Source organism: Daphnia magna, linkage group LG7 (genome assembly GCF_020631705.1).
Source record: "Daphnia magna isolate NIES linkage group LG7, ASM2063170v1.1, whole genome shotgun sequence".
Taxonomy (NCBI): domain Eukaryota; kingdom Metazoa; phylum Arthropoda; class Branchiopoda; order Diplostraca; family Daphniidae; genus Daphnia; species Daphnia magna.
In genome coordinates this window covers 8,411,892-8,434,350 of record NC_059188.1, presented here as the reverse complement: position 1 = coordinate 8,434,350, position 22,459 = coordinate 8,411,892, and the positions used below count along the sequence as shown (strand labels likewise).

General features: G+C 40.6%; 3 protein-coding genes and 1 long non-coding RNA gene across 8 annotated transcripts; 2 read left to right on the top strand and 2 right to left on the bottom strand.

Annotated features, from left to right (window-relative positions):
- Positions 1-4,239: 4,239 nt before the first annotated feature.
- LOC116926994 (valine--tRNA ligase) lies at positions 4,240-8,716 on the top strand. 3 transcript variants are annotated; one of them, XM_045177097.1, is made up of 14 exons: positions 4,240-4,396; positions 4,459-4,669; positions 4,727-4,970; positions 5,170-5,578; positions 5,805-5,929; positions 5,991-6,134; positions 6,291-6,641; positions 6,708-6,830; positions 6,902-7,009; positions 7,060-7,219; positions 7,291-7,698; positions 7,754-7,857; positions 7,913-8,027; positions 8,104-8,716. In XM_045177097.1, the coding sequence occupies exons 1-14, from the start codon at positions 4,318-4,320 to the stop codon at positions 8,502-8,504; spliced, it is 2,982 nt and encodes a 993-aa protein (XP_045033032.1). In that variant the 5' UTR covers positions 4,240-4,317; the 3' UTR covers positions 8,505-8,716. The 3 variants fall into 3 exon arrangements, with proteins under 3 accessions (XP_045033032.1, XP_045033033.1, XP_045033034.1); XM_045177098.1 differs by lacking the exon at positions 4,240-4,396 and having other exon boundaries at positions 4,527-4,669; positions 4,733-4,970; XM_045177099.1 differs by lacking the exons at positions 4,240-4,396; positions 4,459-4,669 and having other exon boundaries at positions 4,884-5,026.
- A 465-nt stretch (positions 8,717-9,181) lies between these two features.
- LOC116926996 lies at positions 9,182-11,442 on the bottom strand. 2 transcript variants are annotated; one of them, XR_006649603.1, is made up of 2 exons: positions 11,304-11,442; positions 9,182-11,144 (listed from the first exon to the last, which is right to left on the bottom strand). It is a non-coding gene; the product is annotated as an uncharacterized LOC116926996 (long non-coding RNA). The 2 variants fall into 2 exon arrangements; XR_004396417.2 differs by having other exon boundaries at positions 11,308-11,440.
- LOC116926992 (pregnancy zone protein) lies at positions 11,365-19,472 on the top strand. 2 transcript variants are annotated; one of them, XM_045177095.1, is made up of 27 exons: positions 11,365-11,587; positions 11,764-12,005; positions 12,096-12,212; positions 12,297-12,472; positions 12,739-12,961; positions 13,083-13,475; positions 13,533-13,757; positions 13,817-14,113; positions 14,178-14,412; positions 14,477-14,577; positions 14,646-14,772; positions 14,872-14,928; positions 14,997-15,090; positions 15,167-15,601; positions 15,671-15,753; positions 15,827-15,942; positions 16,060-16,210; positions 16,313-16,551; positions 16,635-16,947; positions 17,088-17,260; positions 17,338-17,538; positions 17,613-17,650; positions 17,715-17,892; positions 18,030-18,240; positions 18,322-18,669; positions 18,771-18,995; positions 19,059-19,472. In XM_045177095.1, the coding sequence occupies exons 1-27, from the start codon at positions 11,365-11,367 to the stop codon at positions 19,220-19,222; spliced, it is 5,385 nt and encodes a 1,794-aa protein (XP_045033030.1). In that variant the 3' UTR covers positions 19,223-19,472. The 2 variants fall into 2 exon arrangements, 1 of the variants encoding a protein (XP_045033030.1); XR_006649601.1 differs by lacking the exons at positions 18,771-18,995; positions 19,059-19,472 and having other exon boundaries at positions 17,715-17,971; positions 18,322-18,410.
- A 229-nt stretch (positions 19,473-19,701) lies between these two features.
- Positions 19,702-21,050, bottom strand: LOC116926995. The gene is made up of 2 exons (XM_032933918.2): positions 20,914-21,050; positions 19,702-20,858 (listed from the first exon to the last, which is right to left on the bottom strand). Exon 2 carries the CDS (start codon positions 20,806-20,808, stop codon positions 19,822-19,824), a length of 987 nt encoding a protein of 328 aa, XP_032789809.2. The 5' UTR covers positions 20,809-20,858; positions 20,914-21,050; the 3' UTR covers positions 19,702-19,821.
- Between the last annotated feature and the right edge of the window lie 1,409 nt (positions 21,051-22,459).

The following is a 22,459-nucleotide window of genomic DNA, read 5'->3' as shown; positions in this document are numbered from 1 at the left end:
GGTGAAGTAATAAAAACGTCTGTGTGCCGCGTGGACGCTTCTGCACTTGCCAACAATTTTTGATTCGGCCATACCGTTAAGACTAGTGGATACGACGTAGGACGTAGGAGCCAATCAATAGTTAAAATACGATGATCCTGCTGTTCTTTTTCTTGATTCTTTACTGCTTGGAAAACTTGTGTCGTGTTTACCTCTTTTGTCATTGTCTCTTGTCGATAGCTTTGAACCCAAGACTCATAAATCGAACCAGCGTTGCCTTTGTCTAAATGCTACACACTCTCCCATTTGCAGTCCTACACGTATGTTCGAGTACGATGTACGTACTACGCCACTTTTGATTCGCCATTAGTTTGATCTCTGCAACTGAATTTAATTACCAGTTTTGTTAGTATGCAATTCTTAAATAGCATAGATTTATCAAGAAAATAAAAATTAAAAACCTACGATGCTGTCGCGTGTGGGCGTCGTGTAGAGCCCAAGGACATAACCACAAAGGAGCGAACGTGAATCATCGCGGAGCCTATTCTTCCACTTTTGCCTGCAGCTAATCCGACTCGGTTGCTTTTTTGTTCTCTTCGTCAAACGCCTCCTCCGCCGCGTGTGCATTCCATTGGAGCGTATGTAATGGAACATTTCGTGTATGCCGTGTGCGAGAGGAGTGGCATCCCTTTCTTCAGGCATTCACTGTTCTCAGGATAAGAAAAAAATATATACATCAGTATATATAATAAAACTTTTTAAACTATAAGTACATCAATCAAGATGGCTTGATCAATCCCAGAGTGCAAATAGCTAGTAGACAATAACCTTCGTACGATAAACAAAATGGAACAAACGATTACGTGGTCGACTTAGCGATGATGGTCTTCACTTCATGTTTGTATTTTTCCCTTGAAAGACTGACAAAGTTAGCGTGGCCTCGCGCAACACGGGAAACGTGCACGTCTCGCTTGGTTTCTCATGCCATACCACGCGATTCATTTGTTTTTTTGTTTTTTTTTTTTTTTCTATTCTGCCTCTATCAGGCCTCGTTTCCGACCAAACGAGCTGGTTGGCTTTATATAGCGTTTATAGAGAGTAGGGGGGGCTTCTATATAGGCTTTACACCACACATCAGAAACATCCGTGCCGATTGAATGGACAGCCAGCGACTGGATGGAAGCTATAAAGGACATGATGATCGGGACGATGCACTTATTTAGACAAGCTGTTGCGGCAGCAAGCTACAACAATACAGTCAAACGTATACGGTATGGCCCCGACTGTTAACTCAACACTGCCTTATCCGCACAGCCAGTCTTAACAAAAGTAGCTAAACGTATAACATTGGAGTCCCTTAGCTTTGGAAGATGTAAAAGTATATAGAATTGGATCAAGGACAAAATAGTTTTGTTCGTCTTGGGCTTCAAAATATTTGGTATGATGCGATCGCTTTCCTTCTTTAAACTTTTTCTCGGTGTAGGGGGGTAACGTTAACGCACACGTGGCTCACACCGTTCGTGAGTTGGATGGCGGCAAAGGGCCTACAAGGATTTGCTGTCATTAAAGCAACTTCTTCTGGCTTTGGCCTTGGTTCCTCCGTTACCGCCCACACGTAACAAAAAGAAATTACGTACGGTTATTTCGCCTGCGGCTGCGCCTTTTTCACCTTGGAAGAAAATGGGCACGAATCCATTCACATTATACTCGTCGTTCGGGATTCTAAGAAAGAAATAACATCTTCGAATGGCTTGAATAAATAAAAACTTAACGAAGTATTGAAAAAATAATAATAATAATAAATCGGATCGAGTAAATGTTATGCCATTAGTTTCACTGAACTCCCTTTTGTTCTTCGATATTGTAGCGCAGAATTTGCCTGTCTATTCAGTTTGATTTTCTTGATGCCACTGTGACAATGATGTGCCACATTGACTGATGAAATTCATAGCAATGTCTGTAAAATATAGTATTAGTTTCAGCACACAATTCTACATGTCCCTTATTTCCATCTTTCTGTGCTCTGATTGCTGCTGCTTCCTTGCATTTATTTGATTGTGGCCCTATAGCATTAATTTATGCTGCCTAATTTTCTACAATATTTCAAAGCGGCCTTTCAGACGATTTTTGAAAAAAAAAATATATAAATAAATAAAAAATGAAACAGTTCTCTGAGGATTTCCGTCTGAGTAACTTTCATTGCGAAATATCCGAATATTCTTTGAGTGCGTTCACTTCAGTCGGTTACGTTTCCCTTACGTGGGCTTGAAACATGACGGAATATGAACTTTCGTTAATTCAATTTTGTTTCGCGATATGCGTTCGTGACAACAGAAAGGATATGAGTAATATGACCCCTCTTGCCTATTTTCGTGTGGGAGGAACACGAACGTTAATCATACAAACATTTCATTTCAATAATAATTTTTTTGTATTAGATTGACTTTGCGTCCGTATTAGCTCTTTAAAAATTATTCGTTTGTTATTGGTTTATCCTTGTGAATGGAAATTGTGTGGTGTGTGGGCTGGCTTTTTTTGTCATAGTTCTATAGAAACCTGATAAAATTTAACCACTTCCATATTACGGCCCAGGGATCAGTGATCGGCCCCTTTGGCTGTAATCGGGGTACTCCACCCCGTCCCCGAAAAAAAGTTATCGGGGAAAATCGGGGTGTTTGTCACCGTGGCTGGGACCCTGAAAACCCCGACACCATTTTTTAAAGATAACAGCGAGAAGGATGCTACATTAAAAAAAAAGAATGCGTTGACCTACTAAGCAATAAAGAATGCCCCCCTCCCCCTCCCCCTCCCCTCCCCTCCCCCTCCCCCTCCCCAATCTGGTGAGAGGGGGAAGATTTTGGTTTTTGGGTCGGGGCTGTTCGGGGTAGCCTAACGGAATGCCTGATTTTTTTGCTCGTGCCCTGTCAGGTTTCAATCGGTGTACTTAACCGATGTGCAACCCGATTAAAGCTATCGATTGTTGACATGAGCATAATCGATTATCTGGTTGTTCCTCTCAAGAGTCAACGTCATTGAAGATTTTTTTTTTTTTTTACGTGGCGCCATTTAATCCCATTTAATACGCCATCTTTGAAGATGATTACTGAAGGATTTTGGGGTGACCCCCGGAGTCACCCGTCCCACTGGAGAAATATCCCCTCAAATAACTCACGATCGTCCATTTTTGATGAGAGCCAATCGGGGCCAAGCCCCAAGCGCTTCAAGTTCTGTTTCTGTCTCCAGAGTCATAGATGAGATGGTCTGACAAAACAAGGTTTTTTTTTTTTAATGGCGTCACTATTCGCAAATCTCGCTCCCTCCGAAAGTGCTGCACCAAGCGGATTTTGACTGGGAAAGGATAGCGTTTTGTAATGTAGTGCATCAGGTCTCCGCATGGTGCACTGTCGGAAGAAGTGAGCCAGGGCTCGGCCCCGCGTTGATCGGGGAGCTTTTTCATCGATTCGGTACGGGGATTTATTTTTTTTTGGTGCGAAGATTTCGGTGCTCGGTGCCATCCCCGATTTCAATGTACGGGCCATCCCCGATTTCAGTTCCCGATAGACCCTTATAGCACCGGTTTTTGCTACGAAATTTTTATTTTTATTCACTTTTTTTGTATGAAAGATTTTCCCTCTTTTTTAAAGACAATTTACAAGTTATCCAAAATATCAGTACTTAAAGAAAAATGTATTATACACACTGTCACGATCTAAATTGTAAAGTGGGAGTTACCCTGCGGCCAACATAACAAAATATGATCCGACTCACGTGATTCTGATTGACCTATCAGAAGACAGTGTCATTGAAAAGACAACCCCATACCCCCTATGGGTATGGCCGAAGCGGTGCTTTCGGTGAAGCACCGGTTCTAGCACCGTACCGCACCGGGGAAAAAATCACCTCACCGACCGTTCCTCTCTTTTTTTTCGGTGAGGGTTTGCGGTGTCCCCGATTAGATGGAGATCGGGGTCGAACCGTGGACACAAATTTTTCTCAAAGAGGCGATTTTTTACACTTGCTGGAATTCTTTAACTAACAGTTAGGGATTCTAAGATACTCTTTATAAAAAATACATTGAAACCCTGTTATTGCTTGATCTCGTATTTAGGTTTTCGGAGCAGTAGCAGTAACAGTCGCCAGATGGCGCAGTCGTAGCCCATTTTTTCCCTCTGATTGGTTATTGCCAGGTAACACATCGGCATCACCGTCATAGTAGTAGGAGGTATTCAAGTTTACAGGCCTTAACCATTAAGTAGGCATTGGTTTTCTATAATGTGAACAATTGTGTCTGCTTTTCAGTTCAAAACAACTAGATTGCTGGATACCGGAATCTTGATAATGTTGAAAGTTGCGCCCAGACGAATATTTCTTTTATCCAGTAGACGGTTAGCTACAGCGAAACTTCAACTGCCCAAAAGTGATAATTTAAAGAATTTTGTATACATTACCATATTTATACACATGATTTGTTCATTATAGATGTTAAAGATGAAATGCCAAAAGCTTACTCTCCGGCGACAGTTGAAGAAAATTGGTACGAATGGTGGGAATGTAATTCATTCTTTAGGCACCATAAGCCTCTACCCTCCACCAAAAAGTTTTCTATGGTTCTTCCCCCACCAAATATAACTGGTACCCTTCATATTGGGCATGCCTTAACATGTGCCATTCAGGATTCTCTTGTTTGTTGGTATTTTTTTTTCCAATCAATTATTTTTACTATTTCTTGTAACAGTATTTGAGCCAGGAATAGAATGAAAGGGAAAGATACACATTGGTTTCCTGGATGTGACCATGCTGGAATAGCCACTCAAGTTATAGTGGAGAAAAACTTGAACTCTCAAAACATTACTCGTGAACAGTTGGGGCGCAAAAAGTTTGAGGAAGAAATCTGGAAATGGAAAGATGAAAAAGAAAACACTATTTACAAACAGCTCAAAGCATTAGGTGCAACCTTGAACTGGGAGAAAGCAGTATTCACAATGGATCCAGTATGCTTCATTTCACTAATGAGAACTTCAAATACTGAACTTAACATCTCTTAAAAGTAGATTCCTCTCTGTATTTCTATACATTGAAATTGAATTCTAGAAGTTTTATTGTATTGTCATTAGAAGTTCTTTTGAATAATTTTTAAAAAATTTTTTACTTTATTTTATTCTTATTTTTTCTTATTATTTTTTTTTATAGAAAATGTGCTATGCAGTCAACGAAGCATTTATTCAACTACATCGCAAAGGAAAAATTTATCGTAAAGAAAGCCTCGTGAATTGGTCTTGTCAGCTACGATCGGCGATTTCAGACATAGAAGTTGATCATCAGTTGGTTGATGGACCCAAGGGAATATTGGTACCAGGATATGATAAACCTGTAACGTTCGGCTATATTTATCAGTTTGAGTACAAACTGTGGGACTCAAACGAACGAATCGTAGTGTCCACAACGAGGCCGGAAACCATATTGGGTGACATGGCAATCGCAGTTCACCCAGAAGATATGCGCTATAAAAAGTATATTGGTAAATCCGTCATCCATCCAGTCTTCCACACCAAGCTGCCCATAATAGCCGATTCTGAAGTCGATCAACAGTTTGGCACAGGTAAGTTTGATTTTTCCGTTAGCTTTAAAAACGGATCAAAACGGTTCATTAGCCTGTTAAGGAGCATTACATTTACCTAGAACAACCAAAGACTCACTCCCCATTATCCCTCTACATGACTGCAAAGCTATTCTAGGCTAAAGTTTCTTCCAAATAATGTTCTAGTTTAAAAGTACTTTTAGTTAAGACTGTCAGTTTATGTCAATATGTGGCATTTTTTGGGTAGGTGCTCTAAAGGTTACTCCAGCTCATGATCCCAAAGATTATGAAATGGCAAAAAGACATGGCCTGGAAATGTTCAGCATATTCGACGATCGAGGAATTTCAAACAAGAACTGCAACCAATTCCATGTACGCTGAATTAATATTCTTATTTCGGAAAACTATTTATGCATTATTTGGATTTTCTTAGGGATTACCTCGATTCGAACTCAGAGAAAAGATGGTAGATTTCTTACGAGACAACAATCTATTGCAGGGGATTTTGCCACATCAGATGAGCGTACCCGTCTGTAGTCGATCGGGTGACATAATTGAACCACTTCTACGACCACAGGTTTGTTAAATAAGTATAAAACAATTCCTGTTCACATACTGTTAATTTAAACTTTTGCTCTTAACTCTTATTTTTTTTCTAGTACTTTTTCCGTGTGTATTTATTGGCTTCGGTCATTTAGTTACAATCTAAAAATTGGTATTGGTTCTTTCCTAGTGGTTCGTTGACACTCAAGAGATGGCCCAAAAGGCTATGGAAGCGGTCCAAAGTGGCAAGCTAAAAATCTATCCTCCTCAGTTTGAGCGTGTTTGGTTTGAATGGCTTGGCAATATCAAGGACTGGTGTATTTCCCGCCAACTTTGGTGGGGCCATCGCGTTCCTGCGTATAACCTCGCTGGGGCAAAAGAAACTGCAATTTGGATTGCAGCTCATAATTCCGAGAAAGCTGTTGAGCACGCCAAAAATCACGGTTTAGATTATACATCTGTCAATCAGGATGAAGACGTCCTTGACACGTGGTTCTCTTCGTCACTCTTTCCTTTTTCTGTGTGCGGATGGCCTGAACATGTAAAATCGATTTGCAAACATTTATTTTTGTCAAATGTTTAAAGTTTTTTTTTTTTTTTTTGACAGACGATGGACCTCCGAAATCTATTTCCTCTTGACCTTATGGAAACAGGACATGATATTCTGTTTTTCTGGGTTGCGCGTATGGTAATGATGAGTTTGGAGCTAACAGGAGAGTTACCCTTCAAGGTACTGTTTTGAAAGGTTGCCCGCTTTTCAATTGATTTACATTGCAATATCAGATTGTTTCAACTGTGTAGGAAATCCTTTTACACGGTATCATTTGTGACAGCCAAGGACGTAAAATGTCTAAATCCTTGGGAAATGTCATCGATCCCTTAGACATAGTGTATGGCGCATCCCTAAAGGTAATCCGGCTGACTAGTTGAATTTAATCCCTCGTACTTACTTACATCAGTGTATGGAAGATAAATTGGAATCCAGCTTCCAGAAAGGACATCTGTCTTCAAAAGAATTCGAAAAAGCTATTGCTGAAAAGAGGACTGCATTCCCTAGTGGAATTCCACAAACTGGCGCAGATGCCTTGAGATTTACCCTATGTTCCTACAATGTCAAAAGTAAGACATGTTTGTTATAAACTTTCGCTCAGTTTAAACATTTAAATTTGTGATACGTGTGCAATTTTCAGGTCATTTTATTAATTTGGACATGGCAATCCTAAAACGAAACCGCCTTTTTTGTAACAAAATATGGCAGGCCACTCGCTTTTTGTTTCTTCTTTTGGACGAAATCTCTCCAAAAAGAGGTTCAGACTACTTTTCCTGGTTGAATGAACCGAATAATTCTTCTGTGGTCAACCAGTGGATCATGAATGGCTTAGCCAAGATGGTCAACCAAATTGACGGTGCAATGACACGCTATGATTTTCATCATGCCACAGATGCCCTTTACAATTTCTTGTATGGCAACCTGTGTGATGTTTATTTGGAAGCGATTAAACCTTTGACTGGGGCAGATAAACAACAATCTGCCCTTGTCCTGGTCGTGTGCTTAGAAACAGCACTTCGCTGTCTGGTCCCCTTCATGCCGTTCCTCAGTATAGCTGCTCGTATTTTATTCACTGAGCGTATCTAAATAACTTGTTTCTACAGGTGAAGAACTGTATCAGAGGCTCCATACGAAACTTGCTGATCTCGGAATCCCATCCTCACAATCTGTGAGCATTCTGGTTGCTGAATATCCTTCCAAAGACGAGGTTTCTTTGAATTTTAACGCTTTAGCTCTCTCATATTAAAAATTAATTTTTATAGTTTGCTCTATGGAGAAACGAAGAGCTTGAAAAAACGGTTGATTCGGTTTTACGAGCTGTTACAGAATTACGAAACATGAAGTTAGAATACGGCTTAGCCAAATCAAAACCTGATGGTATGACTTACGCGCACAATTACCGTTAATATTACGTATTACCTTTTATGAACTCATAATCAAATTCATTTCCTAGCTGTCTTCGTCTGCCCCTCTGAACGAGTTTTAAGCCAAACTGATCACTACTCAAAGTTAATGTCGACGATTGCAGGGCTTAAATCTGTCACCATTTATGGCGACATGTGCCTAACAAATTCCAGTGAAAAGGCCTGCTGGGCATCTCGTACAGTTGAAAATTGCTCTGTTCATCTTAATCTAGCGGGAATGGTTGATCGAAAAATGGAGTTGAAGAAAAATCAAGAGAAACTGAAAAAGCTTGTTGAAAACCTTGCGCGGCTAGAAGCGAATATGGGCACCGCCTCGTACCGTTCAAGTGCTCCATCGCATGTACAAGAGACCCACCGACTCAAAGTGGCCTCTCTGCAAACAGAAATTCGTCAGTTAAAAGAATACGCAAAAGAACTTGCCAAAATGTAAATATTTTCAAGTAGTGAATTCAAATTTATTAACAAGTAGATTTTTTTTGGTTTTTTCAACAAATGCAAGCTAGTTAAAAATCTCTTTTTGTTTTCTGAACCCATGAAACTGTATTATACGGCGAAGAATAATTGGGCAGCACATTATCCATACATCAGGCCATCTTCCTAAAAAAATGAATTAACGAAATACATTTTTCAATTTGCATTAGATGTAAAAGCTTATAACTTAAAAAACGTCTAAATAAATATTGGTAACTACGCTTTAAATTCACGGATAGGTTATTGCAAGCAGCCCACGTACAACAAACCGAGAAAATATAACCGATGTGTTATTAAAAACTTGTACACAGAAAAGGCGACATTTTCAAAAATTCAGTCTTTACACTATTCAGTTCTGAACTTTTTCTCAAATTTTGCAGTTTTAAATCACAGGGCGCTTACATACCAACAAAACAATACATATACAGTATATATATAAATAATTGTTTGTGTATACGAGATATAACTTATCCGGTTTTAAACTGACATGTTGTTGGTAGCTACCCTTTAAGTTTTGATGTTTCATCACTGACATAATTTATTTTTTGCGAGATTTACGCGAATGCGAACGCCCGCTCAACCCCACTACGCCCTACTATGATGTTTGAGTTATTTAAATTTGAAAATGTCAAAATAAACATTGAAAATTAATTGTATTTGACTTTTGTATGAAACACGCCTTTTAAAAAGTTAATATTGTCGCAATTTAACTCGTTTGGGAACATACAAGAATCCTGGAAAAAGGACATCACTACAGTGTGCAGTCGGCCATTCACCAGCATGAGCACGGTTATCCGCTGTGGGACAAAACCACACAAAACACAAAATGGAAACATAAAATTAATTATTCTTTTAAAAATCATTATACTTCTATAGTTATTTTTATTTATTTATTTTTTTTTCGAATTTCCAACTTTTTTAATAAATTTCTTTTAAAATTCAATTAAATCAGAATTTAGCTTTTAAAAAATGGGAGTATTAAGGTACTACTGGCAACCAAGCACGTCCTGTTTTTCGCCTCAAGCGAGCTTCTTCTTCTCTAGAGCTGCGTCTACTGCTCATTCACTCTAGTTTGCGAGCTTGGTTCAGCGCCTGGTCGCGATCTTATCCGTGATCATCTCGGCCAAGCCGTGAGTTGTAACTTTAATCATGGTAAAAGTTTTTTCCTTTATAATTTGTTTCCAGTTTCACAATTGTTTTGTTAAGTTATTTTCTCCTGCTTAACTGCTATGTTTGTTGCATGTAACAGGCCTATAAGGACACTGGTAAACCGGTGGCTGAAGAGGCTGTAATTCACAAGATCCGAATTACATTGACTTCTCGCAATGTACCATCACTCGAGAAAGGTATTGATGTTGATTAAATATTTTCATCTCCTTTCTTTTCATGAGTTTATTTTTACTAGTGTGCTCTGAGTTGGTTGGTGCTGCAAAGGATAAAAACCTTCGTGTGAAGGGACCTGTCCGCATGCCAACCAAAACTCTACGTATCACTACTCGTAAGACACCTTGTGGTGAGGGATCGAAGACTTGGGACAGGTTCGTTATCTCGTAGCATCTTTCTTTACTTTATTCTAACTTCTAGTTATTTTGCTTAGATTCCAGATGCGAATTCACAAACGTATCATTGATCTCCAAAGCCCAGCTGAGATCGTTAAACAGATCACATCTTTCTCGATTGAGCCTGGCGTGGAAGTTGAAGTGACCATTGCTGACGCCTAAACGTCCTCTTGTGCCTACTTGTTATATGTTGAAATGTGACAAGTTAATAAAAGGCATATGAAAACAATCTTTTGGTTTACGTAAAATATTTTCTTGTTATTAATATCACCTAACTATACTGTTAATTAGAGAAATAGGTTTATGTACCTTTTTGCACAACTCCCTAGTGTAAGAGGCCAGCAGACGGGAACAAACGGGTGTGAAGGCTGTTAGTAATCAAATCCCGTAAATGGAATTTGGCATGCGACGCTAGTCTCTAGTTTACTGCAGCAGTTGACTAGCAGCCTTCCAAATAGTGTTACATGCGTCAGAAAAATTGTTGCGAAACTCGTGATTGGCATGATGAAAAGATGTCTGCAACGGGAATTTCGAATGTTTTGTTGAACATTCTTACGTACTAACCTACATGTAATGAATAATTTCATAAACATTCGTTGTCATTTACGCAATGGGAAAATCTGTGTTCACAACATGCAATTTAAAAAACTAGTGATCAAGTATGTTTGTTATTTAAAAAACAAGTGGCTTACATTTGGTTAGTGAGTTGCGAGTGAAAAGAATGAGCTATCTCGAGTTTCCTGCGTAGTGCAACTTGACCCCTGAACTTTCCCAACATCTGTACTCGGGTCACAATAAATGCCTCTTGCGCTGCTTCAGCTTTCGTTTATTTCTTTTTTTTCTCCGGTCGAAAGATCCCCCTCGTAGTTCGGTATATACTTCTGGTGTCTTGAGTTTAACGAATCAGTCGTGCCGCCACTAGAAGCTCGTCGTTTCCTAACGCGATACCAGTAATATTTTTCCATTCACCAGTGAATAGTGGATCTTAGCACATTTGTTTTGATGCAGGTTGGATACATTTCTTATCCATTCGGTTTCAACTAGATCGTTTAATGAGAATAATTACTAGTATACAAAGTCTGGAAATGACAAACGAAAACAACTTTGAAAGCACTTTGCAAATCAACGTTCTAAAAGACAACACGTTTTGAACAGGGATTTGCTTTGAAAGAACTGAAATCAAATCTTTGAAAGCTAACCTACTTTTGTTGTTAAATTTCTTTTTTTCTGAATTGGTGTAAACCTTTTTTAGATGCAGTGATGGCCAAAATCTGCATACCGTTGGTGTTCTTACTGTGGGACATTGCCTTAACGCTGGCAATGCGGGGATACGTGCTGACAGGACCAAAGAGTCTTCTCTCCAACAGTGTCGAAACTTTTTGCGTTTCTATTGAAGGCAGCTATACGATAGCCAATTGCACTTTGGATCTAATGGCAAGAGAGGGTGATGAGGTATATGCATCGTCCAGTCGCCGTATTAAAGGTAAAAAAAACTACGTACGTGATGTATCTTTGATTTTCACTCTTTGTATTCCTGTATTTTACTTATTGGTTTTCGCCTAAGAATGAATATTGCAATATCGATTAGAGAAGCAGTTAGTATTTTTCAGACCGAAATGGCACTAATCTAAATGTGTTCGTTATTTGCTGCGTCGTTAGATCCAAAAGATTGCATCAAACTGCTGGTGCCCGTTACTGGCGAATCGATTGCTCGCTTGCGCTGGCGAATGCGGTTTGAAAATTTAGCCAATTACACGGTCGACAGCATGAAAGAAGTGGCACTAAGGCAACCCGAGACCATCCACTTGATTCAAACTGATAAGGCTTGGTATACTCCAGGCCAGCTGGTCCGCTTCAGGATTCTTAGTCTGAATCACATCCTGTTTCCTATACTAGACCTGGTTTGTATCCTTTCCTTTGCACGCCTCTATGTGTTGATCACAATAGCAAGGTCATGTAACACATGAAGGTCATCTTTTGGTTGCATTCAGGTTAAGCGTGTTTGGGTAGAAGATCCAACTGGGGCAACTATAGTCCAATGGACGAATTTGACCACGGCTCACGGCATCCATCAGTTAGAACTGCAACTGTCTGTCGAGCCTGTTCAAGTAAACACATCGGTTCAATAAGTGTCTTTTAAGCGCAAACTCATCCTTAATATTTCGTCTGCTTTTTTTGTTTGTTATTTTCAGGGTGTATGGAAAATTCAAATGGAAAGAGAATCACACGAAAGAGGTGTTCAGTATTTCGAAGTGCGCGAATACGTCTTACCGAAATTCGAAGTCAACATCAATGCGCCATCGTTCATCGCCTATAACACGGAAAGAGATCAATCTGTTCAGAAAATTCAGATCTCCATCTGCGCAAAGTAATCAATGTTTTCAATGTCACTTCACATAAAACCCTGAGCCCACGCGACATGGCTAAAAACTAACAACACTGCAGTTATTTATAACTCTAACTCAATCTTCAATAAAACAAGCACGCATTTCTCAGATGCATTTCGAATGCCAAGTGCCATAGTAAATAATAGTAGCCTAAGGGTTGAAATGGCAGTCGTAACGAACTCGTTTTGAAGATTGATTCTTATAAAAAGGCAATTCAAAAAAAGTTGACAACATTTTTCTTTCACAGGTACAGCTACGGTCAACCAGTGCGTGGCAACGTAAGAGCCAACATTAAAGTGAAATCCGATTCTCGGTATTCCCACCGACGTTATTTTATGACACCAATGCCAGTCATCGACTTCGATAGGACTGGTGCCTTGAACGGGGACACTGGTTGCTACATCCTCAAACTGCCAGGCGATCAAATTGGTATTTCCACTTATAGCGGATCCATCCAAAAGAGTCTTCAAGTAAGATGTCACCTACAGTATATTCTCAATAGCGAAATTTTCAGATAACAAAAATTCGGATGAACCGCAAGTCTTTTACGGTACTTTTGTTGGATCTCATCTCTTCTTCGTTTTCGTTTAGGTCTTAGCTGTTGTAACCGAACAGGGTACTGGGATCGAAATGAACAGTACTTGGAGCACAGAAATTCAACGTCAGACAATGTCCATCGACATCGCGACTTGGAGCAGCAGCACCTTTAAAAGCGGTTTGCCTTACTACGGGAAAGTCAAAGTGACCACGGCTGATAATCAGCCAGCTGTGGGTACCGCCGTCGAAATTTGCGCCAACCCTACGATCGTTCGTGACGAAAATGAGTACGACAAAAAAGAGAAAAATCAGCAAAAGCCCAATGGAAAGCGCCCAAGCGTCAGCGATGCTCCAAAGTACTGCTCTCTCCGTGAAGCTGATGCAAACGGATTTGTCAGTTTTGAACTGCTACCTAGTGAGCCGGACATAACTGAATATAATATCAAAGTAATGACTGCATTCTTTGAAATTTGGCTGTAACTCTACAATTTGTTATTGACACAGGCTACGGTACCTTCTCCGAGGAGGAGCCGCCGTGCCATAGGTCCTCAACTAGATGTCATTACCGAGGCCCAATTGAATATTCGCAGTCTGTACTCACCCAGTAAAAACTTTATGGTCTTTGTGCCGCCTCCAAATTATCCGAAAGCTGTTGCTTGTCTCTCCGTCCTTCCGATCAAGCTCTATTTCACTGCAGATAAGGACATCAACTTTAATGTTCACTACGTGGTCAGTCCCCATTCATAATAATAATTTGGACAGAGTATTGGCTAAATCTCATACAATAGGTAATGGCGAGGGGCGACGTGATGCATACAGGTGTGAAACAAGTCAAATTCCGCGAAGAAGACAACATCGATTTGAGTTTGGGAGAAACGCTGCTCAACAAACGTGACAACGGTGGATCAGAGTTGGATTCAGACGTGGAAGCTTCCTTGAAACCCGTCGGAGATTTGGAATTTGAAATTGAAATCCTTCCGGAATTCGCACCTAAAATATCTTTACTGGCCTATTATGTGCGCGATGACAGGGAAATGGTCACAGCTCACATCGATATACCCATCGAGAACTGCTTCCCAAATCCAGTACATATTGCAATCGTATGGATTGTTGTTCTTGTGTTTCATAACTCGTTCAACATTTGCATAGGTGAAATTGTCTTGGTCATCAACGAGAAAGCAGCCCGGTCAGAATATTACCATGAATTTAAAAGGTACAGCCGGGTCGATTTGCGGTTATTCCGTGGTCGATCGCAGCGTCACCTATGCAAGGCCGGATTTGCAGCTGTCCGAGTCCAAAATCTACAATCGATTACCTGATCTTCACATCCCGGCTGGTAGTAGCCCTCAGCAAGTCACACCGGACTGGAAATATTGCGAAAAAAGTGCGAAAACAATGTTGGCTTTTGAACCGCGTAACGTCAAGCAATTTCTTGTCCTTTCTAACAGAAAATGGGGAATCGGACTTTGACGATCTTCGACGTCGAAAACGATCGTATTTCATAGGGCATTTCAGCGCGCAGTTCAAAGATGCCATGGAAGCCTTCGACGTGCGTCAATGAAACCAACCCAGGATCGACTTTTCCATTAATATATATTTTTTAAAATTCATTTTTAGAATGCTGGAATTCTTGTCATGTCGGATTTGAATATTGAAACTAGACCATGTAGGGAAGTATCGAGAATTTTCCCTATGTATCTCATGCGGCGCGGAGGAATGGACCCAAGATTTAAAAGCGCACGGGGTAAAGCCAATGACATTGCTGCCTAGCTCCATCGCTATTGGAGTTAGTTTTGTATTTCACTTGACCGCCAAATAGTTAACAAAACAATGCTTCTTTTAGTGAGTGCAGAATCCATGCCAGCCGAGTCCAGGACATTTTTTAGTGCGACGGAAGATGGTTAGTTTTCCTGTCTTCTTCCAATGAACGATCAAAAAATAATTCATTTATTTTTGTTTTTCGTCCAGTGAATTCGTATGACAGCGTGGTCGACTTGCAATCGGCTGTTAGTGTCCGTTCCTACTTTCCCGAGACCTGGCTTTGGGATTTGGTTACTCTTAAGTACTCGAAATCAATGTCAGAGCCTACTCGTCAGTAAGTGTTGTAATCTGAATGGACTTTGTGTTGATTTTGTTAGTTCCAAAGGAGAATTTGGCAAAGCAGTCACCCTTCCTCACACGATCACCACATGGGTGGGACGGGCACTGTGTGTCTCAGAGTCGCACGGTTTCGGCATGACCGCGGCCGTAGATATCGAAGCCTTCCAACCCTTTTTTGTTGAGGTCCACTTGCCGTACTCGGTGAAAAGGACTGAGAAACTGCAGCTCAAAATCTCCGTATTTAACTACGCACCTCATTCGCTGCCTATTCGACTGACGCTGGCCTATTCGGAGCAATTCGAATTGATAAGCGACTCCGATTCGACGTTGTTGTGTGTTCCAGCCAGAAACAATGTCGTCCATCATTTTGTTATCCACGCCATCGAGATCGGCAAGCACAACGTTTCTGTATCTGCCACGATTGACGACAATTTTCCAGGGGAATGCGGACCAGAAATTCTACCGAGTGCCAGGTACATTTTCAATTAAATTCGCACATAAAAAAACAATACGATTTTCTTTACCTCCTTTACGTTTTTCAGCGATAACGTGATTAAGGAATTGCTGGTAATACCAGAGGGTTTCCCCGTTGAACGAATTTATTCTCACATGGCTTGCCCCAAAGGTAAGCTTTTTAATAACGACAGCAAAAACAAAAAAACGTAGCCTAACTTTGTAAACGCAACTAACCGCAACAGATTTTGACGAGGATAAGGCCCTCATCTGGGATCTGTCTTTACCCGAAGACCTGGTTGAAGGATCGGCTAGGGCTTGGGTCACTGCCGTTGGTGATCTTATGGGACCTGCATTACAAGTAAAATAATGACCAAATGTGACCTATAATTATGTCAATTCAAATTTAGTGGCAATTGGTTTTTTTTTTTCGTTGCGAAGTCTGTTCAGTTAAAAAATTCACATTTAATTCCAATAGGGTTTGTCGGGTCTCGTTCGTTTTCCAACGGGATGTGGCGAACAAAACATGATCCTTTTCACTCCGAATATTTACGTCACCCAGTATTTGGAGGCTACCAATCAACTGGAGCCTGCATTTAAAGCTAAAGCCGTGAATTTCATGAAAAGCGGTTAGTTATTACTAGCACTCATTTGAATATAGTTTGTCGTTTGCTAAAGAAGATGATCCCTCTCGGTCACGCGGTCCCGTGTTTTGTGTCCGCTTCCATTAGGCTACCAACGGGAATTAACATACCGACATCATGATGGCTCTTATTCGGCTTTTGGTAAAAACGATCCACAAGGCTCTTTATGGCTGACTGCTTTCGTTGTCAAATCGTTTGCTGCCTCACGCCGTTACATTCACATCGATGACAATGAACTTCAAACGTCCGTCAGGTGGCTCCAGTCGAAGCAGTTGGAAAACGGATGTTTTCCAGTTGTTGGCACTGTTCTTCATGCCGATTTGAAGGTGTTTTCTTTTGAGAATGTCCACTCCAAATAATGGATAAAAATGCCAACAAGTTATTACTCTGAAACGTTACATTTCTCTAGGGCGGATTGGCGGAAAGTGAAGAAAATTTAGCTCCATTGACAGCCTTCACATTAATATCACTCTTGGAAATGCACTCCGAGGACAGCAAAACGACGGAAAGAAAAAAGACGATGTTGACTGTCAAAAAGTTATTGGACAATACATTACCTTGTCTGGAATCCGAAGAGTCTGAGATGACCGATGTCTACACCAGAGCGTTAACCGCCTACGCCTTAACATTGGCAGATCGGTCTGAATCCGCTCGACGTCACATCGACTGGCTAATGGCTCACGCGCAAAACAACAATTCGCTACTTTGGTGGCAAAAGTCTGGTGCGTTAAACATTTTTTGAAATTCCCATTTCCAAAGTTAGAATTCGATCAAACGTTGGATTGTATTTTCGTTAAATGGTTCCCAACGTTGCTGGCTTTCTTTATTGCCGCCGACTAATTGTAAATTGAACATTGATCAGGAAGTGGCCCTGCCCTGAATGTTGAGATGACATCGTACGTCTTGCTAAGCTTGGTGAAACTTGGCACTAACCAAGACTTATTGCAGGCCCGCTCCATCGTCCGTTGGCTGTCCAAGCAGCGCAATAGCGAAGGAGGATTTGTTTCAACTCAAGACACAGTTGTCGCCCTACAGGTAAATACAATTCCTGGCTGCCAAGATAAGTTTTAGCATTTTAATTTTCCTTTTAATCAATTTTCTAAATGATTTAGGCTATCGCGGCATACGCTTCGGTTATCGGGGCGCAATCAGTTGATATGGAGATACTCGTCACTGCTGGCGTTTACGAAAATTATGTCCGCATTCGTGAACTTGATCGTCTCGTGCAGCGCCGAATCGATCTTCCATCGCCATTGGCGACAGAAGTTCACATTGACACTGTCGGTGAGGGTAGCGGTTGTGCGGTTCTCCAGGTTTATTATAGTGGAAGCATTAACTCAAACTTTCTTTACATCAGTTCAACCATTTGCTTTCTTATTTTGGCTAGGCTACGCTTCGCTACAACGTTCGAACGGCACCACCAGCGTAAACTTCAACTTTTTCATTGTTGTGTTTTTAAGCTTCCGTAATAACACATTTCGTTGTATAGCGCATTGTTTCACCTGAACGTGAGCACAGCGCAGGAGACTGGTGGAGGAGGAGAGAAATGTCGGCACCAGTTGGTCGTTTGCAGCCGATATCTCGGATCTAAAAATCAAGAATCGAACATGGCGCTGATCGAGATCGGATTTGTTTCCGGCTATGAAGTTGATAAAGTGTCGCTCAATGTACGAGACATCAAAACACAGATAAGAGTGTATTTGTCAGGGGATGAAGGCGCAGATCGCCAAAACTGCGACACATTAAGTAATGCGCCGGTATTTGAAATGATTTTCTTCTTGTTTGCTTACCCTTTGTGCAACAGAAAAACACACTGCCTGGAGTGAAGCGTCACGACGTTACGGGAGATACGGTGGTTCTCTATTTCGACCAAATTACTTCGCAGACAGATGTGTGCGTTTCGCTAGTCGCTCAACACGTCTACCAGGTCGACGATGCCAAGGAGGCCAACGTCAAGATTTATGATTATTATCAACCTGAACATAGCAAAATCGTCTCCTACAATTTACCGAACGGTACGAACTTGAACATTTCGTCACCTCATAGAAATGACCTAAATGTTTGATCCATGTTCTTTTTTTCTCCACCTTGAACAGGATGTTCTTTGTCGGAAGTAAAGCCAATGGTAGCAGTGCCTTTGGCAGACGCTATGACACTCTCATTGCCTCGCCCGCTACTTGTGTCTAGAAAGGGAGTCCAGACAGATGACACATTATCGGCAGCCGATACTGTCATCGTTGAACCAATACCAACGAAAGAGGTTGTAAACGAGCCTCGAGGTTTGTTAGGCCATTCCACTGTGGACGGTATGAGAAACAATAGCCGCATTGCGCGAATGAATGACGCCGAAGACGTAGATGTCGGGAAAAGCCCAAGACGCGCCAATTTTGATCTGGATGTTTCAGATAGAGGTGAAGGGCCTGTTCCAGTCTTCTCGCCCCCAGGTGGTTGAAACGTTTCAACCCAAATTATGTTGGGTTTTTTAATTGAATTTTCGTGTTGTTTTCTGAATCCTAACGAATCTGGTGTTTCGCGTGTTTTCCAGGTCACCTACGAGGTTGTCCGCGTTGCGCCCTAGGCTTACCTGGAGATTTTCCATCGTTGTACTGCCAGTCGAAAACTGTTTATTTAGCTGAAACCCGACCATCGCGTGGTCAGCGGCTAAGACTAGTTAACGATATTTCATCGCAGCACCTGAAACCAGTGAAAATGAATTCATCGATCGATTTGCTGCTCGAGCCTAATTGCGAATGCCACTTTTTCAAACCAGGTATCCCCTCGTCAATATTCACTCCAATCTATCGAATCCATGCATCATTTGTTGTTTTCCTAGACGCTACCAATCGCAGTGTCGTCGTACTCGGTCTCCCGGTCACATCGCTTCCTTCTTCTCCCGCCAAATTGGCGGTCGGACTAGAACTATTGATTATCGATTCAAATCCAAAGCAGATAAATATCAAGTCGATTCGCAGCAAATGCGGTCGAATGGGGCCATAATATCTAACAAATGGTTTGCTTTATTTTGTCACATTACTGCATTTAATACATTTGCGTTGCAACCGTTCAATTAGCTGTAGCCTGTCCAGTTCGCGTCCTTCAAAATTATTTTTCACCTATTCACCCAATGATATATCATGTGCTGAATTCTGTATGTGTATTCGTTTCTTCACCGCTGTCCAGCGTAATGATGGTAGCCCTTCATTCATTGTACCGTTATTTAGTTCAATAAACTAGGAAATAGAATTGACGAAGGCTATAAACATCTGTCAATAACGAATATGATATAGACTGCAAATTCGCATCACCTCTTGGGGGTTTCATCCTCCAAAATCATAAGCTGATGGCTCTCATTCTTCTCTTAGTCGTTTTCTTTTTTTACGTTAATTATTGTACAATGAAGTACTGGAAGTCAGATTCTGAATAAATTTTGGACAAAGAAAGTCGTAGGAACGCGGCTTTAAGGACTGAAACTATAGTTGCATCACTTGGATAGTTTTATTACATAAAATTGTACAAGTCTTCAGGAAGAAAAAAACTGATAATCAAGAGAGCAACAAAAAGAAAGGTCGATGGTATTTTCTCATGTTGAAATCAAACTACGTATACACTTTCAGACTATCAGTTACAAAATGGCGACAAAGCGGGCAGATTGGATTCGATTCTTGTATGGTATCCACACAAGTTTGACACAAACAAAAGTGACGACATGGGAGCAAAATGACACATTTGAAATGATCATGGCAAATAACACACAATTTATCTTCCCGCTCTTGTTCCAACTGTCGCAGTAAATGGCCGGTAGAGTGGATTTCCATTTCAAGTTTTCCACCTTGTTGCAGCAAATGCGGCCTTTTAAATTTTGGCATACGTAACCAGGACTTTTCCGCTATCCAACTCTTCGCCATACGCCAGTAAAACAAGATGGATTTCAAGAAAAAGAAGAAACCCAGTGAAATGACTATTGCAAGGAGCACTCCAAACAAGGAAGAGGGTGGAATGTCACTCAGTTCATAGTGCACACTTTTAAGAAACGCAAGAATGGCATTAGCTATTCGTAAAAAATAGTCCCATGTCAATTGTAGTGCCCAACTTATTGCCGAGGTAATTCCATAAACAATTGAAAACAAAAGATTGGGCCCTAGTTGGACAAGAAAGATGGTGCTATTGCCGATAAGTATCAGTAAGGCTTTAGCATTGATGAGGGTACATAGGAATAGGTCAAGTACACTTTCAAATATTGCATGGATCGACAGATGAAGCTGGATCAAAAGGGTTTTAAAGGAATTCACAAAACTTATGATTGCTAGAACAATGTGATCTCCAGCATCACCTAGGATTTTGAGCACGCTTTCAAATATGTCAGTTAAATCTTGGATAAACAAAACAAAGTCATTTGATGCTGATGACAGACCATCAGCCAAATTAAACACACAAGAAATAACAGTTTCAACAATAAAAATTATTGACTGCCATAAAAATTTCCCAAATAAAGTGACAAATTGGAAAATATTTGCCAGTGTTGATCCTGTGCATTGTATGTAGCTTGCAATCTCATGTGTGATATGGGTTAAAATATTTGACATTCTCCAGCAATATCAATTGAACTCCTTCCGACAATCTGGACAGTTAAATCCTGTTTTGAAACTTTTCAATTAAAAATTCACAATGATTAATTATTTAAGGTTTACTGTAGTCAGGCTGGTTTGAGCGATGCCATTTTCAAATAAAGCTGTTGGGTTTTACAGATCACCTTCACCGGTTTTGTTTTTGAAACTGCAGCGCCTCTAGCGGTGATTGAGAGACAGACAAGCTAAAAACAAAATAATTTCTCTCTCGCCTTCCCTCCTCCTTTTTGCAAAAAAAACAAAACAAAACAAAACAAAACAAAAAAAAAAAAAAGTAATTAGGAGTATTCTTAAAAACTGAATTATTTGAATATATTTCCTTTTTCCGGAAATAACGGATATGAGCGGAAATTTGAGTAACTAAATGGATTTTTTCACTTTTTCTTTTTTGATGGCTGATTCTGTGGAAGTTAAGGTTTGTTCCGCATCATGAAATGGATAAATTTAGCAACATATTGACTTTCAAACCTATACTCGCCAATTTAATTTGAGGAAATTGGTGGCTATCGTCATTACTAGAATACCAAACCGAAGGTGGTATATAGAAAATAACTATTATTTCACTAACTTGAAATGTCAATTTATTTGACTTTTAAATGCAAATAGCTCGCGGCACCGCCTCCTTAGTGTTATAAACGCCTATGGGTTCAATCCTGCCAAAGCTTCAGATGAGCACCTCTACCCAGCACAGTGAAAAACGTAACAACGCGTTACAACTTGGAAACTCCTTTCCCAAGGACACGCTTTAAAACACTTTGTAGGTTACACTATTGACGCCAAAAAGAAAAGATTTTTGTACTGAATTAATGATTACAAATTGTTTATTTATTCATGGCAAGATTTATTTTTTAAAGAAGACCAGTTCTCGTACTATCTCCTATATGAAAATAAAACCCAATGCAATCGATTGAAGGTTTTAGATGGGCGGCTTTCTTCGTATACAATATGTTGTAGATATCCGTTTCGGGAAATACGTCTTGCAGAGTTGCCGGCCAGAAATCGTTCAATCGCGACGAGTGAAGGCGTGAAATGACTTGACGTTGTGACTGCCTTGGGTACAAACACCATCGAATAGGGGAGGGGGCTTGGAGACCGTCCCGGCCATCCTAAGGTAATCTTTCAGTGTATGAAATGCAATTGGTTTTCCGCCCCATTGTGATCGCATAGTCCAGTTTATAGATATACGATTTGCCTAACAATAAAGTTGCTGCTGTTTATAAAATTGTGTGCAATCAACTAAAATGAGCATAGGAAACGTAATCATTAATTACTGACGAACGTTATTCGTATCAGCGCGTGCGCATCGCGGAAACGTGTATGCTGATTGTGTGTAGATGTGTAGAGGAGATGTATTGATTTTAGAGCACTGCCAACTGTTTTGCTCTGTCGCTTCCTACATCCGCACACGAAACAACATTCAGGTTTGAAACACACGCAATCCGAGGCGTAAGATTCAGCCAATGGGCCCTGTAGATCAGTCCCACGGCATGGCTATTAGGTGTTGGCACTCAGGCCTCGCGATACGAATTCGCTTAGCTCAAGAGCAGATCAACACACCATTCTGAATTATTCATTAGATGCCTCGGCTCAACTGCCTTGTATCCTCCAT

Bases quoted from the DNA above. Each gene is read 5' to 3' on its own strand.
- LOC116926994 (XM_045177097.1), top strand. From the start codon at position 4,318: ATGTTGAAAGTTGCGCCCAGACGAATATTTCTTTTATCCAGTAGACGG. The intron at 5,579-5,804 runs GTAAGTTTGATT...TTTTTTGGGTAG, and splicing joins CGATCAACAGTTTGGCACAG to GTGCTCTAAAGGTTACTCCA. The intron at 5,930-5,990 runs GTACGCTGAATT...GGATTTTCTTAG, and splicing joins AGAACTGCAACCAATTCCAT to GGATTACCTCGATTCGAACT.
- LOC116926995 (XM_032933918.2), bottom strand. From the start codon at position 20,808: ATGTCAAATATTTTAACCCATATCACACATGAGATTGCAAGCTACATA.
- LOC116926992 (XM_045177095.1), top strand. From the start codon at position 11,365: ATGGCCAAAATCTGCATACCGTTGGTGTTCTTACTGTGGGACATTGCC. The intron at 12,006-12,095 runs GTTTGTATCCTT...GGTTGCATTCAG, and splicing joins TGTTTCCTATACTAGACCTG to GTTAAGCGTGTTTGGGTAGA. The intron at 15,943-16,059 runs GTAAAATAATGA...TAATTCCAATAG, and splicing joins TTATGGGACCTGCATTACAA to GGTTTGTCGGGTCTCGTTCG.